Here is a 16,758-nt window from a genome sequence, read left to right on the forward strand (position 1 = left end):
CGCCTTTCTTACTTAAAAAGCACTGCACATAACAATAAACCATGGTTTAGCATGGCATTCAAACTATGTCACTGTCACTTTATTTGCGTACTACTTTTCTAGACTATGTAATTTGTTACTCGTCCTTCACAAACAAGTCTAGGAGGGCTGCTGCTGCAATAATTTAAAATTCAGACATATAAATACTTAAAACAAATCACAGTCACATGAATAGGGTGGGTCCTGAAAACACACATCTAAGGTGTCAAAGACCAGGGTAAAGAGGTGCATCTTCAGTATTTGCCGAAAGCTGCATAGCGAAAGTGCTAGACACACACAGTGTTAAAGGAATACCTGAGAGACAAATGGCAACAAGGAGGGCAGAACGCTGCTATAGATTGCAATTACAGAGCAGTAAAATCAAAGAGAGAAAACACGATTCGCTTCTCTGACCTCATTTGGAAAGTATGCAACTACAGCATTGCTCTTGGTATCAATAGATGATGTTCATCCCTCTGGCATATACATAGATACACACTAGTAAGCTCTATATTGTTTGCCTTTCCCAGTTTAGCTCTCTGCAAAAACTACCCTCGGGCATCAGCCAGTGGAAAAACACGATCAACAAAAGTAGATAAATAAATAAACAAGGGTCTGGACAACGCAAGGCCTAACACAGAGCCAGGGGGATTAGGGGTGCTTGACGTGCAGACCAATTGTAGCAGCTTACACAAAAGCTGGAGTTCATGTAATATAAAGGCAAAAGCTCTCTAACACATAAAATAAGCAGAAAGCCTCTACCATGGCAGAATACTCTTTGATCCAGCAGAGGTTTTATCAGTGGAACAGAGAAGGAATGTGAATTTCACCTTTCCTTTAGCAGCACCGATTACCTCCCAAAACCTTCTCCAGAAGTTTGGGAGTTCCTTTAGAACAGCATGGGAAATGGTGTGAGGAGGAGTACAAATTGATGAAAATAGCCTCATTTCCTTTTTGGCTGACAACAACCTCTGCTGGAATCAAAGAGCCTTCCTTCGTTAAAGCAACCATACTGCATGTAACCCACAGTGATTTCCCGCATTCATTCTGTGAACTTTTGACTAGGGGGCAAAATGGTATTTCACATACAATTCATGTATTCTTTCAACAACGCCACTACTTATTCACCTGTTTATTCTGGGAATCCTTTCTAGCAGTCAGCCTAACTTGTTTGTCTTTTAGGCTACTATGTGTTAACTAAGTATTCAAATAGCTCTATTTCCATCTGCAGCACAAAGCTATTTCCCTATTATTCAAAGAAAAGACACTGATATGCACATGGATGCATTAAATACTAGGCGAAAACATGAAGACAATCTGCTACTAAGCTGAAAATAGATTAACTGAGAAGAAGAAAGGACAAAGACACAATATGTCATTTTGTCATGGCTCATCACTTCCTGATTCTTTGAAGATTTATGTATTATTATCTTATATTTTATATTATATATTAGTCTAATAAAGTATTCTTTATTAAGTAATTACATTTTGTGATATATATATATATATATATATATATATATATATATATATATATATAAAATGACATTATAAATGCAAGAAAATATGAATGTGTTTATTGTTCTTTAAAGCTCAGAAGTATTTGACCCATTATTTTGAATAATGTAAAATTCAGTGCTCCTCACTTCTCCACACTCTTTTCTACCAACAGGTAAAAAGAGGGTCAAGCCCACACCCCATTCCTATTGCAGCCTCCCAATTAACTTCCCAATTATCTTCCAGCTCAGTTGACACACCTCTAAACCATCCCTCACCACCTCCATGCCATAGAAACCAGTGGTTACAGAAAAAGACAATGGTCTTTTAAGAACAGCTCCTCGGAGGAAATAGGGGCTATGTGGTGGGTTAGGCCAGCCAACCTTCAGGAGTCCTTAAAAGGGACAACAGCTCTCCCAGAGTGAGTCCTAGTCAGCACTGGCCAATGTGAGCTCTCCAGGGTACTAACAAGCTTTCTTTTGCTCTTAGGGGCCTTGCTGTCTTTCCTGGTTGAAATGTGGCAATGCCAATTTTGCCTGGAACACTCGTCTACTGCCTCTGCCCTGTCCCTGCTCTTCAGCACATGGCCTCCATGGTGCAGAGCATCAATCCACCCTTGGATGGGGCACTATTTTGCTTCCCAGCCTCATTCAATAAAGTGAAAACTTTACCACTTTGGAGTCATGCTAGGAGTTTTAGTCCAAAGCATCCAGAGGGCAGTATGCTAAAGGACATACAGCTCTCTGGTGTAAAAGGATGAAAGGAATCACCATGGTGTTGGAATACAAAGGAATACACCTGAGTATTTTGTGTGGCAATTTTCTTGACTTCTTGACTCACTTTCATCCTGCACTGGGTGGTGTTGTGGTAGCTCCATTGCACAGGTTCTTGGAGAGGCAAGTGAACTTGGCAAGGCAGCAAACAAATCATAGTTAAGGACAGAACACTAAGTCATTGTTAAAACACAATCAAAGTTTGTTCTTAAGAACAAACTATTGCTTCATACTGAAGCTCGCTGGACATTAATAAACCATAGTTAAGCCTCTGGGCAGAGTTCAGATGATGAAATAAGCCATAGTTTAACAAACCATGGCTTAGTGTTATATAGCTCTATAGCTTAGTTCAGCTTCTTGCCACTCACCAGCATCAGATGATGAAAATAAAGTGCTGTACAGTGGTACCTCGGTTTATGAACACAATTGGTTCCAGAAGTCTGTTCATAAACTGAAGCGAACTTTCCCATTGAAAGTAATGGAAAGTGGATTAATCTGTTCCAGATGGTCCACGGAGTACTCAACCTGAAGCGTACTTAACCTGAAGCATGGGTGTAATTGGTTGCGGAAGTCTGTTCATAAACTGAAGCATTCATAAACTGAAGCGAACTTTCCCATTGAAAGTAATGGAAAGTGAATTAATCCATTCCAGATGGGTCCACGGTGTTCGTAAACCGAAAATTCGTAAACCGAGGTGTTCATAAACCGAGGTTCCACTGTACCGGTATATTAATAAAGTCAGACCTTAATGTCCAGTAACTTTTCTCATTCATGCCTCTTCCATATTCAGAATGAAGGCCTCCCTCTAACTGTCTTTGCATACACCAATTGAATTATATGCTTACTTCATTTGTGCAGCTCATCCTCAAACTAGTTCCAGAACCTGCTATGCAAATCTAAATAAGGAGCTATGCAAAGAAAGCCCTGTTTACACTGTAAGCGTAGACAGAAGATCAGGTGGCAATATGAAATACAGACACCATTATGAACATGTATTCCACTTGTCTCTATGATTCATGTTTCTATAAGGAAAATTATATTTTAGTTGTTTCCTCCATCTTATATACAGTACCATTAACATTCAGGTGGAAAATTCCAATTTAATATAAAGGTCAGCAATTGGGGACGACGACTCCAATGCAGCTGTATGTTTAGTCATACTAAGGAAAAGAAAAGCACCAGTGCACCCCACACTGCTAAGTGAAGCCTCCCCTAGTACCAAAGGCAGGTACCGTAGCTAGATTATTTCGGATGAGGTGGGGGACCCTGGACCAAAATCAGCTTCCTAGGCTGATTCCTAGGCTATTCCGCCCTCTGGATTCTTCCCAGATGGTGCCTCCCTCATTTGCAAACTACACATCATCATGCTCTTCATGCTCTTAAGTGCTTTTGGCTGGCTGTAATGCGCCCTTTAACTGTGTTAATATTACCTGCTTGCCTGTATGGCAAGATCTGGGTGTAGTAATTTCCGCCTTGTGTGGCTAGACATGGGTAGGCAAACTAAGGCCCGGGGGCCGGATCCGGCCCAATCACCTTCTAAATCTGGCCCACGGACGGTCTGGGAATCAGCTTGTTTTACATGAGTAGAATGTGTCCTTTTATTTAAAATGCATCTCTGGGTTATTTGTGGGTCCTGCCTGGTGTTTTTACATGAGTATAATGTATGCTTTTATTTAAAATGCATCTCTGGGTTATTTGTGGGGCATAGGAATTTTCCCCCAAAATAATATAGTCTGCTCCCCCCCCCACGGTCTGAGGGACAAAGGACCGGCCCCCTGCTGGAAAAGTTTGCTGACCCCTGGGCTAGAATATACTGCCCATGGATCTCACTGAAAAATCTGAATGTCCCCATTGGTCTAAACGGGTTGGTGACTTGTGGATGAATGCCACAACAACAGGCTTTCGCCAATTTCCAATGATCAGTGATGGGAGTTTTAGCCGAAACGTACAGGCTACACATACCACTTGCTCCATACATAATAGCATTCTAAATGAACACAGTAGCCGAAGAAACCACCAGCAAGCACTTGAAACAGCACCAAGAAAGAGTCTTGTTACCTCCGAACACTCCTTGGTGCCCAGAGAAGACGCACTAAGAAGGTGCCCAGATATAAACAGGTTACAGATGTAAAGTTTCCTCACTCCCATCACTCTTGTCTTTTCAACATCTTGAAAGTCTAAGCTGTGAACAAGAACTTAGTAATTATGCTCATGTAATGAAGAATTTTATTAAATGGTTATGTTGGGAAACAGCCAAACACTTTAGGCTTCCTGCACAGTTCCTGGGTTCCACCTTAATAAATCAAAGTGCTGTTCCTCCCAAACAGAAGCAAGATCCTATCTTCTGGTCTGCAGGTGCTAGATGGGATAGCGCACAGGCGCATGCAGAAGAATGGAAAATGAAGTAAACAAATAATCTTCTGTACTTCATAGTATTTTGTAGTACCATTCATACAGGAGATTTTGCCCCCAAATTCTGCTATTCTACATTGCATTCAGAGGAACGAACACGCATACACAGGAAGTGCCTTTACATGTGTGAAGAAAAACCTGGTTTACATCATACTCATAGCGTACATATTTTAAGGCAGCATGGCTTTTAATGAATTTTAACTTGACACTGGAAGTTTCAACTTTGTCTTAGTATTTAATGTTTTCTGTTACTGTTTAAATTTATTGATTTTTGTATTTTCTTTTCTTAAAGTGCCTTGTTAGAGCCATTGGGCCATCCATTTTTGTTGTTTATGCACATCACCTGGGAGCTAACATTTACTGCAAAAAGTGTACACATGTAAAGACAACTGAATCTTCTCCCACTCACCCTCTAGGGGCCTACCATCTGAATGACGCTAGAAGCGCACCAGGTTGGGGGGAGAATGACTCTTAGCAGTGGGCCATGGGAAGATATGTGAGGGTTTAGCTGTCAGCTATACAACCCTTTTTGATGTTAAATATTACCCACAACATGCCTTTTGAAAATACAAAAATGGAACAGATATGTGGGTGGTGAGGCTGCAATAGTCACATCTAATTTAGCCCTTGAAAATGAAGGATACAGTTCCTCAAATGAGAGCAACTTCCTTACCAAGGACAACTTAAGGTAATGCTTCCTATCAAGTTCCTTACTAGATGATGTACCTATTTGCCATTGTTCATTTTCTCCCTACTGAAGCGAAAAATCAATAATTTTTCCAAACTCATTTGCCCTTGTCACAAGCTGTCCGAAAATTCAATAGTTATTAAAATCATGGTAATGTATTTTAGATTTTACTTTTCTCCCTTCATCACATTTTGGCCAGTAGCATGTAGAATTATGTCTGCAACTTCATTTGGTAAGGTTAATAGACCTTGGAATACACTAGGACTGCTAAGGGCTGCTTTATACTGTATACTAAACTATTTTACAAGTACACAAAAAGGTTACATATGTATATGGCATGAACACCCATAGCTTTTTGTAAGATCCAAGTTCCATGTCACATGCACACTATGGAAGCAAATACACATTTGCTGCTGAATATTATGTGTTGTTTCCAAATTAATCACTACTGTTATAAAGGCAGCAATTCCAACAGTAACTGAAAGACTTTTTCTGAAGAGTATACAGTACTGGTAAAGGGAAGTATGCTACCTACTTCCATCAACAGTCAGGAGAAAGACAACTAGACCGAACATTGCCTCAAATTGTGGGAGAGTTAAGCCATAGATTTGTTGATCAGGCATGAACATAGAAGTGTAGAGCAGGAAGGGACCATGAGAGTCATTGAGTCCAATCCCCTGCAAGGGGCCCCCAAGTGGGGCTTGAACCCACGCCCCTGAGATAGCCATCAACACCCTGCAACCCTATTTGGAGTTAATCTTCATGAGAATAACATTCAGATGAGGGGCTGCACCTATTGGCCTTGTACCAGTATCCCTACCGACCTAGCCCCATCATCCATTCTCTGCAGGAACATGTCTGTAGAGGAGCCTGTTCTCAGTGCACAGTCTAGCTACACAATCATGGTTTTAAGTCTGAGAGGAGTCTACTCAGGTAGACCTGGCTCCTTTCTACAGTTTGCCCGCAAACAGGACTCCAAAAGGGAGGAAAATTCTAATCACAATCCTCTTAGTAGTTGCTGAACTTACAACCAGGACCATCGATCCAAACCTTACAAAACTTCAATCTTATTTCTGAATGATTGCTACCCGTATCTCAAATATAAATAAGGCTGTTCACACCCTTTCCAGACATTTCTTCTTCCCTAAGCAGTGGGCCGGAAACTCCTCAACCTGTATTACTGGAATGTTTGCCTATGTTACAATTGCCACACATTACATTGCCCCAAGTCTTTTTCTTTCTTGAATTGTCCTTAAAAAATCCAGGTAGTTCACAAATCACATTTCACAAGTACAGAGATGGGTACTGGAATATACTGGGGGTATGATTCTTGTTTGTTACTGTTGTACTATATTTTTTTGTGTTTTTATATTTTAAACTGCCCTGTGACCTTTGGGTAAATGGCAGTATAGAAATATACATACATACATACATACATACATACATACATACATACATACATACATACATTGAGCATCCTGAAAATCTCTTTTTCCTTTTTAGAAACAGTAAGGATAATGCCTAGTGAAACCTCAGGTATGTGAGAGCAGTGAGCACGATTTCTGGTTACCAAGAGGCATACTTTCACTGCCTTATATAATGTTTTGTCCCTCCACTAGTAGTGGAAGCAAGGTAATATACACAAATCAAATGTATAAAAAATTGCACTGTCACAGAATTTAGCTTTCATTGACAAAGTATGTGGAGTATCAGTACATACTCTTTTCTTTCCCCTTTATTTTATTTTTAAGTGAAGAAAATACAGAGCCCTGGATTACTGGCATGCAGGGAAACATAGCTTTGGCCTACGCAGGATTTTTTGTTCTAATGTGGGTGCTTTCACTGATGTTTAAGGCAGGAGTCTGGTACAAGGTGCAAGACAAGATTGCTCTGAACTATCTACCAGAACAAACTTGAATCATTGCCAAACTCAGGATGCATATCCTATTCTTCCTGCACTACACCCAACCAAATACACATTATACATACAAAGCGGGTGTATCAAGTATACACCTATTAAAAAGCAAATATTTGCTTTAGATGACAGGAAAAGCAAAAGAATGATTACATTGGTCACCTTAGTTTGCTTACAAATGAAAAACATTGACCAGAGAAATCTGGTTTAGCCACATAACCCAAAACATGTTATACAATGTATAACAGATGTGTGCATGCATGCACATACACATAGACACTTATTTGAGTTTTTAATCTTCTTTCCAAACAACTCAATAAAATATATTTTGGTGAATGAAGCAAAATAAACTGGTTTGAATACTTCCATTTCCCCCAGTTTCCCCAAGGCAGAAACCCATGAAATAAATACTCTGATTACAATCACCATCAAACTTAGTATTTCTCCCATTATATAAACTTGATCATTAAAACAACAAATCATTTTAAAAAATGTGTCAAGTATTATGATCATGCCTTTTTTCTTTTTACAGTTTCACAGCAGTAATTTAGTTTGAACAATCATTGTTCTCGGGAGGTTAATCAATAATATAGATTATTGTCTAATTCAGGCATCCCCAAACTTCGGCCCTCCAGATGTTTTGGACTACAATTCCCATCTTCCCCGACCACCGGTCCTGTTAGCTAGGGATCATGGGAGTTGTAGGCCGAAACATCTGGAGGGCCGCAGTTTGGGGATGCCTGGTCTAATTCCTTGAATAGGTTAATATTGTTTCCTGCTTTCAGGCTTGCTCAAATTAGAAATCAAAATGCAGTTTATTTTGACAGAATATTAAAATTTCTAATTACACCCATAAAAAACCCAAGGCATTTGTTTCCTTTCTTCTCATACACACACACCGTTCATATATAGCAGACATGGGGAAGATGTGCCTCTCCTGGTGTGGCTGGGCTGTAATTTCCATCATCATTGATCACTGGCCATGCTGGCTGGGACGGATGTGAGCTGGGGGGGTTAACAACATCTGGAGCCCCCCACAACTTGGTGCCCTCCAGGTGTTTTGGACTGCCACTCCCATCAGCCTCAGCCAGCAAAGCCAACAGTCAAAGATAATGGAAGCTTGAATTACAAGTTGGGGATGGTCGATATATAGGCTGCATTTATTTGCAAAGGAAGCTGCCTTAAACCAATTCAAACCATTGGTCCATCTAGCTCAGTATCATTTACAGTGGTACCTCATGTTGCGTACGGGATCCGTTCCGGAGCCCCGTACGCAACATGAGCAGTACGCAACATGAAGTGCTGCGTCTGCGCATGTGCACAGCGTGATTCGTCGCGTCTGCGCATGTACATGACGTCATTCGTCGCGTCTGCGCATGCGTGAACCGCCGAACCCAGAAGTAACCTGTTCCGGTACTTCCAGGTTCGGCGCATACGTATCCCGTGTCGTACGCAACCCGCAGCATTCGTAACAAGATGTATGACTGTACACTGATTGGTAGCAGCAGTTCTCCAGGGTCTCAGACAGGGATTTTCCCAGCTTTACCATTAAATGCCAGAGATGAAATTTAGGACCTTTGCTCTAGCACTGAGCTATGGCCCTTCCTATTATTTGGCAACTGTCTTTTGAACTGCCTTGTGTGTACAAATGCAGCAGACAAGACAGATAGTAGAGCACACAGAATGGCAACCCCTGAAGCTTTTAAATTGGTATCCGATTCCCTTAAATAGCCTTAACAATGTACATTTAACATATATTTAACATTAAATATTTAACGCTGCAGTCCTGCTTACACAGTGCAGTTGCTTAGATCCTAGCGACCTGTACAGCCACACTTAGAAGCCTCTCTAAGCACACTGAACAACAGGCTAGAAGTTAACCCACCATTCAGGCGGTGTGTATGTGTGTGTTTTTAAAGGCCAGCTCCACAATGAACCCCAAAAAAGGATGAGAAAAGAATAGAAAGGGCTCTGGGGCTGCAAGCCTCTGGAAATTCCAAAGCAGCAGCAGCCATACGCCTTTCACAGTTACACGAGCTGACCCAGCAACCCAACCTGAGAGAGTTGGGGAGACAGTCAACTTCAACAAGAGGCGCCCCTTCCAATGATCCCAATTGCTCAATGGGATTGCAGGAGCAATGTCTTATTCTCTCCCCCGCCCACCTTCCAAAAAAGAGGAGTTTGCAGAATCATAGAGTTGGAAGGGACCATGAGGGTCATCTAGCTCAACCTCCCTGCAGTGCAGGAATATTTTGCTCACAACCTCTGAGATGAAGAGTCTCAGCTCGCAAGATTTCCAGCTTTCTGTCTCACCCCCCCTTTTTTTAAAAAAAGGAGAGCAGCAGCTCGCTCCTTCGCAGTCCTACTTCTCCTTGGTATTCCAACTGGGATGCCAATGGGGGACAGATATATATTGCATATAAATTCAATAAATAATAATATCTGTGAACCGCCCTGAGACCTCTGGGTATAGGGCAGTATATAAATAATAATAATAATAATAATAATAATAATAATAATAATAATAATAATAATAATAGGGGTGCAGGTATATATTAAATATAAATTCAATAAATAATATTATTTGTGAACCGCCCTGTGACCTCCGGGTATAGGGCGGTATATAAATTCAATCAATCAATCAAAGCCCTGCCTGTGGTGCAACACACACACACACACACACACAATTTGAATGGCAATGTCCATCAACTTTGGGGGAGGGGCCGGCCCCTCAAATATTTTATTTGGGGAGGGGCGAAGGGACCTTGGCTCCTAGGAGTTGGCTGCTATGTATCCCAAACCAGCATGACTATTATGTGAGCGTCATCTGGGGATGGTTTTCGAATAAGACCAACATGGCAACCTGTGATTTTTATTTTTGTTTATTTATTTATTTATTGTGTGTGTGTGTGTACTACTCCCTATCTATCTCACGAATTCCTCAGCGAAGTCTAAGACGTTTCCCCAGCCAAGAAGGGAAGCCTCCCCTCAGAGCGCCCCCACCGTAAACTATTTAAAAAGAGCATTTTCCCGTCTCCTCACAAGCGGGGAGAAGCTGCGGCTGCCGCTACTTCTCTCTTTCTCGTCATAAAGGACCCCCCCACACACACACACACCGACCCCTCCCTCCAGGGTCGCAGCCACGACGTCACACACTCACTGTGTAGCCCGCGGAGAAACCGTTGGGAGGGGGAGGGGAAAACCCGACGCCAGCAGCAGCAGCAGCACCTTGGCGACTCCTCACAACTCTTCCCAATTCCCCGGGGCGCGCGAGAGAGCGCGGCTCCGAGTGACAGGCGGGTGAAAGAAAGAGGTTTGGCCCACAGGGGGACAAGGAGAGGCGGGGCTTGAAACTTCGGGCCAATCGCAGAGCGGAGGAGAGGGCTGGGGGGCGGCGGGGGTCTCACCGGAGGTTTGAAAGGTGCGCCGCATGAGGATTCGCCCTCAGTGGCCGCAGGGCGTTGGCCGCTGCTCGCCAGCGGGAGAGGTGGTGTTTCGTTGGCCGCTTGTCTCAGGCGCAGAGAGCCGTGCTCTCTCTCTCTCTTTCTCAATGGTTTAACCCTTTGTAAAGAAACGGGAATGCGAAACATAGCTGACAAGTTCTCCCTTTTTTAAAGGGAAATTCCCTTATGCTGAATAGGCTTCCTGGCGAGAAAAGGGAACACTTGGCAGCTGTGATGCGAAACACGAGTCTCTCCTTTCTGAAGTGTCCCGCCTTTGGGTGCTTCAGCGCTCCTGTTGCTTTAACCGGTACAGGACACCCGCCTGTCCTCATCCTCTGTCTATCAGATCGGGAACGAAAGTTGGAGTTGGAAGGGACCCGAGGGTCATCTAATCCAACCCCCTGCCATGCAGGCATCTCAGCTAAAGCATCCATGGCAGATGGCCATTTAAATCGCTTTCTTTTGACCCCAAGTGCTCAGGAAAATCTGTCAAAAACTTTCTACAATGTCTACTTTTAGTTAAGTATTTTTATTTATTTACTTGATTTTGGGGGGGGGCGGTTTGAGCAGCTCCGCCCATGTTGCTAGGTATAAATAATAAATAATAACAACAATGGGCACATCATAGCTGGCCGACTCTTCAGGTGGGGAAATCAAGATTTTACTATACAGTACTAAGGGTGTCTCAATGTGTATACATGCTATCTATTTAAAGTACATGACTCGCCCCAAATATTCTTGGGAACTGTAGTTTAAGGATGCTGGGAATCATAGCTCTGAGATGTAAATTAAAGTTCCCAAGGTTCAAAAAGGTGTACCAGACCGCCTCTTATAGGGTCTGGAATATGCTACAACATTTTGCTGCAGTTCCCACTTGTGTATGCACAATACATACCCCCAACACACACATAACACAATAACAAAAAAAATCAACAATATATCCAGCTGCGCGTACAAAACCTAAATATATTAAATAATGACACCCAATTTAAAATCACAACCATCTTTCTGTAGATAGTGTGGTGAGAGATACAGTTTAGCTTCAGATTTACAGATATGTGCTATTTTTCTTCAATAACTAAATTCCAAGAGATTTTTTTATGCCCTAAGCCTAAGGATATAATCTTTTTTATTTTTTTTATTTTTTTTTAACAATTTCCACTATTTTGCTATAGGGATCCTGGCAGCATCCATGTCAAAAGTTCCTTTTGGCAAAATGTATTTATGGTGTATGCCCTCATATTTAAGTAGGGATAACTGGGGAGAAATTTGAATATGTGTTTTAACAATCTTTCATATTCCCTGAATAACTTCATTCCAGAATAAAGCAACTTGTAGGAATCCCTGTCACCATTCATCTTATAGTTTGGTGATGTATTGGAAATAATATTTGGAAGTGCACAATGTTTATAAAGAGGTAATGGGCTTTGGGTTTGCTTTGTCATGAAAGGAGCCTTGAAGGAGCTTGAAACAACAACAAAAAGTTGTTGGTTTCTCTTTAGCATTTATATAGCCATGTGGGATGTAGGCTAATTATTATTATTATTATTATTATTATTATTATTATTATTATTAAACCTAGACCTGCTGTATTATATGGTCCCAGATAATTTGCCATTATTGTAGCTTCAGCTCCCCGTCTATTAAAGGGGGAAAGCAACACAGAATCTTAGAACTCGCTTTGGAAGTAACCCTAAGGGTCATCTTGTCCTCAGTATAGGCTACCATTACAGACTGTAATGAGGCTGAGCACAAATACGAACTTCCAGAAGTCCTGTGAAAACAATATCTACGAGTATAATTCTGGGTTTTAGCTCTTTAAATAACCCACACACATTTTCTACTAAAACATACAAAATGCTATACAGAAGTTTAAAAACAAGGAGAGAACTGTAAAAGACAGATAATAATAGGCTCTAAACCAGGCACCCCCCCCCCAAACTTCGGCCCTCCAGATGTTTTGGACTACAATTCACATCATCCCTGACCACTGGTCCTGTTAGCTAGGGATCATGGGAGTTGTAGGCCAAAACATCTGGAGGGCCACAGTTTGGGGATGCCTGCTCTAAATGCTATTGTTCATAGTAAATGGAAACATTGAAATTTCTGGCTTTTATGAGCTTAATACCCCGGCTCTCATTTTCTTGCAACTACAGATTCCCTTATTAATCAGTTGCACTTCCAATTTTAAACCCTCCCTTTAGATCCACAGTCTTCACCTATTTAGGAAAGCCTAAAAAGACCTACCTAATCCTGAGAGAAAAAAGGGACGACTCATCTTCTGTCTGAAAAATGCAGTTTTAAATTGCTGTCACAGGTCTCACACCTCCTGTTTGTCTTGCTTTCTAATTTTGCAATGTTGCAGCACTTATCTCACAAACTTCCTACTAGTACACAATAATTAAAAGCATATTAGTCTGCTTCAGGTGAAAAGCTTCTGGCTAGAGTTCATAAGTCTGAAGCAGAAGCAGTCTTCCTGGCTGACATAGGAGACAAAATAAAAATAAAAATGTTTTATATATGTGGCACAATCAAAGCTCAAGTAGAGCATTAAACATTGGTCATAGGACCCATTTGGAGAAAGATACTTATTTTCCTCCTCCTCACCACCTGAGAAACTAACTTTGTGCTTCCTCCACTCTGCTCTCATAGTGTTTAAAATACAAAATTTGAAGATGGTTAAATTAATCATTTGAAAGGGGGAGGGGTGAGTACAAAGGATCCTTGGCTCCAACATCCACATGCTGGGCATAGACACCTCTGTAGGTCAGGATGAAGAACCTGTGTCCAACTCCCAAGAGACCGCGATCTATTCACAGAGTTTAAAACTGGCAGTGATCTACCCCCTTTTCGGGTCAAAGTTCTTGAGCTTTTTTTTAGGGAGGAGGAGAGACCCATTTTGGGGGGGGGGTTTCAGGTAAAAGTTGAAAGTTGATAAGTTTCTTTAGGGGAGCCAGTGATCTACCTGTGATCTGCCACAGATGTCTAGTGATCTACCGGTAGCTCATGATCTACCTGTTGGACATGCCTGGATTACAACATCGGCCCAGTATACCTGAAGGAGCTTCTCTACCCCCATTGTTCAGCCCAGACACTGAGGTCCAGCTCCGAGGGCCTCCTGGCAGTTCCTTTGTTGCAAAATCTAAGGTTACAGGGAACCAGGCAGAGGGCCTTCTCAGTAGTGGCACCCACGCTGCGGAATGCCGTCCCATCAGATGTTAAGGAAATAAAAAACGATCTGATTTTTAGAAGACATCTGAAGGCAGCCCTGTTTAGGGAAGTTTTTAATGTTTGATGTTTTATTGTGTTTTTAATATCCTGTTGGAAGCCCCCCAGATGGGTGGGGTATAAGTAATAAATTATTATTATTATTATTATTATTATTATTATTATTATTATTATTATTATAGCTAACATTCCTAACCATTGGCTGTGCTGGCTAGATCTGAAGCGAGTCCAACAAGATCTGGATGGCCACAGGTTCTCCACCCCAGCTCTATACTGAAAGAGCTCAAGGCCCAAATATGTCATTTAAGGTAAAGGTAAAGGTACCCCTGACCGTTAGGTCCAGTTGCAGACGACTCGGGTTGCGGCGCTCATCTCGCTCTATAGGCTGAGGGAGCTAGCATTTGTCCGCAGACCGCTTCCGGGCCATGTGGCCAGCATGACTAAGCCACTTCTGGCAAACCAGAGTGGCGCACGGAAACGCCGTTTACCTTCCCGCTGCAGTGGTACCTATTTATCTACTTGCACTTGTACTTTTGAACTGCTAGGTGGGCAGGAGCTGGGACCGAGCAACGGGAGCTCACCCTGTTGCGGGGATTCGAACCGTCAACCTTCTGATCGGCAAGCCCTAGGCTCTGTGGTTTAACCCACAGCGCCACCTGCGTCCCTTGCATAAGTTTAACTTACATCAAACCGTGATTCCTGTTGTGAAGGAAACTAGTGGTTTGGAGGGGAGGGGTTAATACCCTTTCTTTTCCTTGTATAGATGTATTTATTTATGTAGTACTTTTGTCTGTGTAATTCTAAGCACCAGCAGACCCACCAAGTATCCCTATTTTCCAGGAACAGATTTACAGAAGCCATTGTGACACCTTCCTCTGTTGGCTCACTGGTCACCAGAGTGCTAAAAGGCCTGGTGAGCTCCTATGGTTGGATCATTTCCTGTTTGTTACAGAAAGAAGACAGACATGTAAGTAGGATTTATCTCAGCATCTGCATTCTGTGATGATAGTGAATTCCTCTTGAGCTTTGAGGCGTGAATGCCAGGAGAGTACTAACACTGGGCCCCATTTCTCACATTTTCCTCTTTCTTTTCTAGGCTTTCAAGGCTGAGAAAAGTGTTTTCCCGGTTAGGGAGGAGAAATAAGATTTTGCCTCTCCCTGACAACCTCCCCTTCCGCCTTCCCCTCTGGACCTCTCTTTCAGAGGATAAGAAAGGTAAAACGCTTCAGCATATAGATGTTGCTTCCAGAGTAATATTAGTCCCTAAGTAAGGTTTCGTAGGAAAGGTCTCTCTGTAACTGAGGCCTATTTCGAGGTTCAGAAAATAAACATATCCCATGTGGCTCTTTGTAGGCTCTGCAGACCTGCCGCCAGCCAGAACTGAAAACCCCAGGGAAAACATGAAGGCAATGCCTATTTCCAAGGATATGTTCAGGGTATATAAGAAAGTCCCTAAAACAGTTATAATTGCTAGCCTTCTCTTCTTTTCCAATTAGATGACATAGTATTTGAAGACCTAGAGGGAGAGCAGGGGCAGGAGAGCTTTTATACTGACACCATGAACCACAGAATCTGAACACGGAGTTTGCCCTCACTCTCTACCAATGCTGGGCAGAGTTCCACCATGGAACGAACCTTGCAATTTCCCCAGTGAGTGTGTCTCTTTCTTTGGGGCCCAAAGAAGCCCACTGGCTCAGCTGCAGCATACTCTGGCATACAGCACTCATGGTAAGGCAACCTTCTGAGAAACAGCTTTTTGGTGAGCAGTGCATGCTGTCATGAACTTCACCTTACAGCTTGGACGGTCTTTTCTCAGACAACAAGGAAGCCACCCTCCTGGGGCTCCAGGGCTGCCTGGGTCATGGCGGGGTCGGGAGAGCTAGACTCCACATGGCCCAGCAAGAGCGGGGGCAAGGGAAGCCCCGGGCATGTCCTCTATGGGGGATCCTACAGGCCCAACTGGAGAGAATTTAATATTTTTAAAGCAAATGTCCTGGATTTGGGGTTTGGTTCAGGCTCTGACTCAGCAGCAGTGGAGGATCTATCAGGCGACTTTGTATGCCTTGAAAATTGGCAACCCCAGATAAGTTTTGCTTCTCTGAATCTCAACAAACACACAAAACGTAACCGGCTGTGCTCTTACATGAATAAAATATATTTTTCACTATATCAAATAGCTCCTAGAGTTCCACGGAAATGGCTCATAAAGTTCGACAGAGTAAGCAGAAGACCCAGTAGATCAGTTCCTTCACGGATCAGTTCATTCACAAGGTCCACACATTTACTAGTATCTATTCCACCTGTGTCTTTGTACGTTCAAAAAATCCACATGGGCGCTTGCTACAGTTCCATGATTCCACAGAATCCTTTCACAAGAGTCTAGACAAGGATTTCCAGAATATTGGCCTTCAAAGGTCAAATGTGGACTTACACTATTGATCCAACAGTTGAACGGTTCAAAAATATCCTCAGAAAATATAAATATCAAGTCATCTACCGGTATATATCGGCCATAAAACAAAATGTATTCACTATATGGGTTATTATGAACAATGTGCTCTAAATCAAAATTTCTCATAAAGATTAGTCACACTGGGAGCACATTTGGAGCCCATGGCTACACCTTGTTTTTGAATAAAGTACTTCGAACCAAACCTGAAGAAATTATTAGATAGAGCTAATTCTAGAATCTCCATTAGAAAATGGACTGGTGGAGAAGACTGATTGTGATCAACCAGCAGTTCTTGGATTTGAGATTTTACTACCGGTACATCCAGAGGTACA

General features: G+C 42.3%; 1 protein-coding gene across 3 annotated transcripts in view; it reads right to left on the reverse strand.

Annotated features, from left to right (window-relative positions):
* The window catches only part of TNFAIP8 (TNF alpha induced protein 8), a 40,597-nt gene extending 29,696 nt beyond the window's left edge, over positions 1-10,901 (reverse strand). The window contains exon 1 of one of the 3 annotated variants that reach the window (XM_035100001.2): positions 10,711-10,901. In XM_035100001.2, the coding sequence (XP_034955892.1) occupies positions 10,711-10,735 (25 nt within the window). In that variant the 5' untranslated portion in view covers positions 10,736-10,901. The other 2 variants (XM_060280145.1, XM_035100002.2) reach the window with 2 other exon arrangements.
* Between the last annotated feature and the right edge of the window lie 5,857 nt (positions 10,902-16,758).

Source organism: Zootoca vivipara, chromosome 11 (assembly GCF_963506605.1).
Source record: "Zootoca vivipara chromosome 11, rZooViv1.1, whole genome shotgun sequence".
NCBI classification, from domain to species: Eukaryota; Metazoa; Chordata; class Lepidosauria; order Squamata; family Lacertidae; genus Zootoca; species Zootoca vivipara.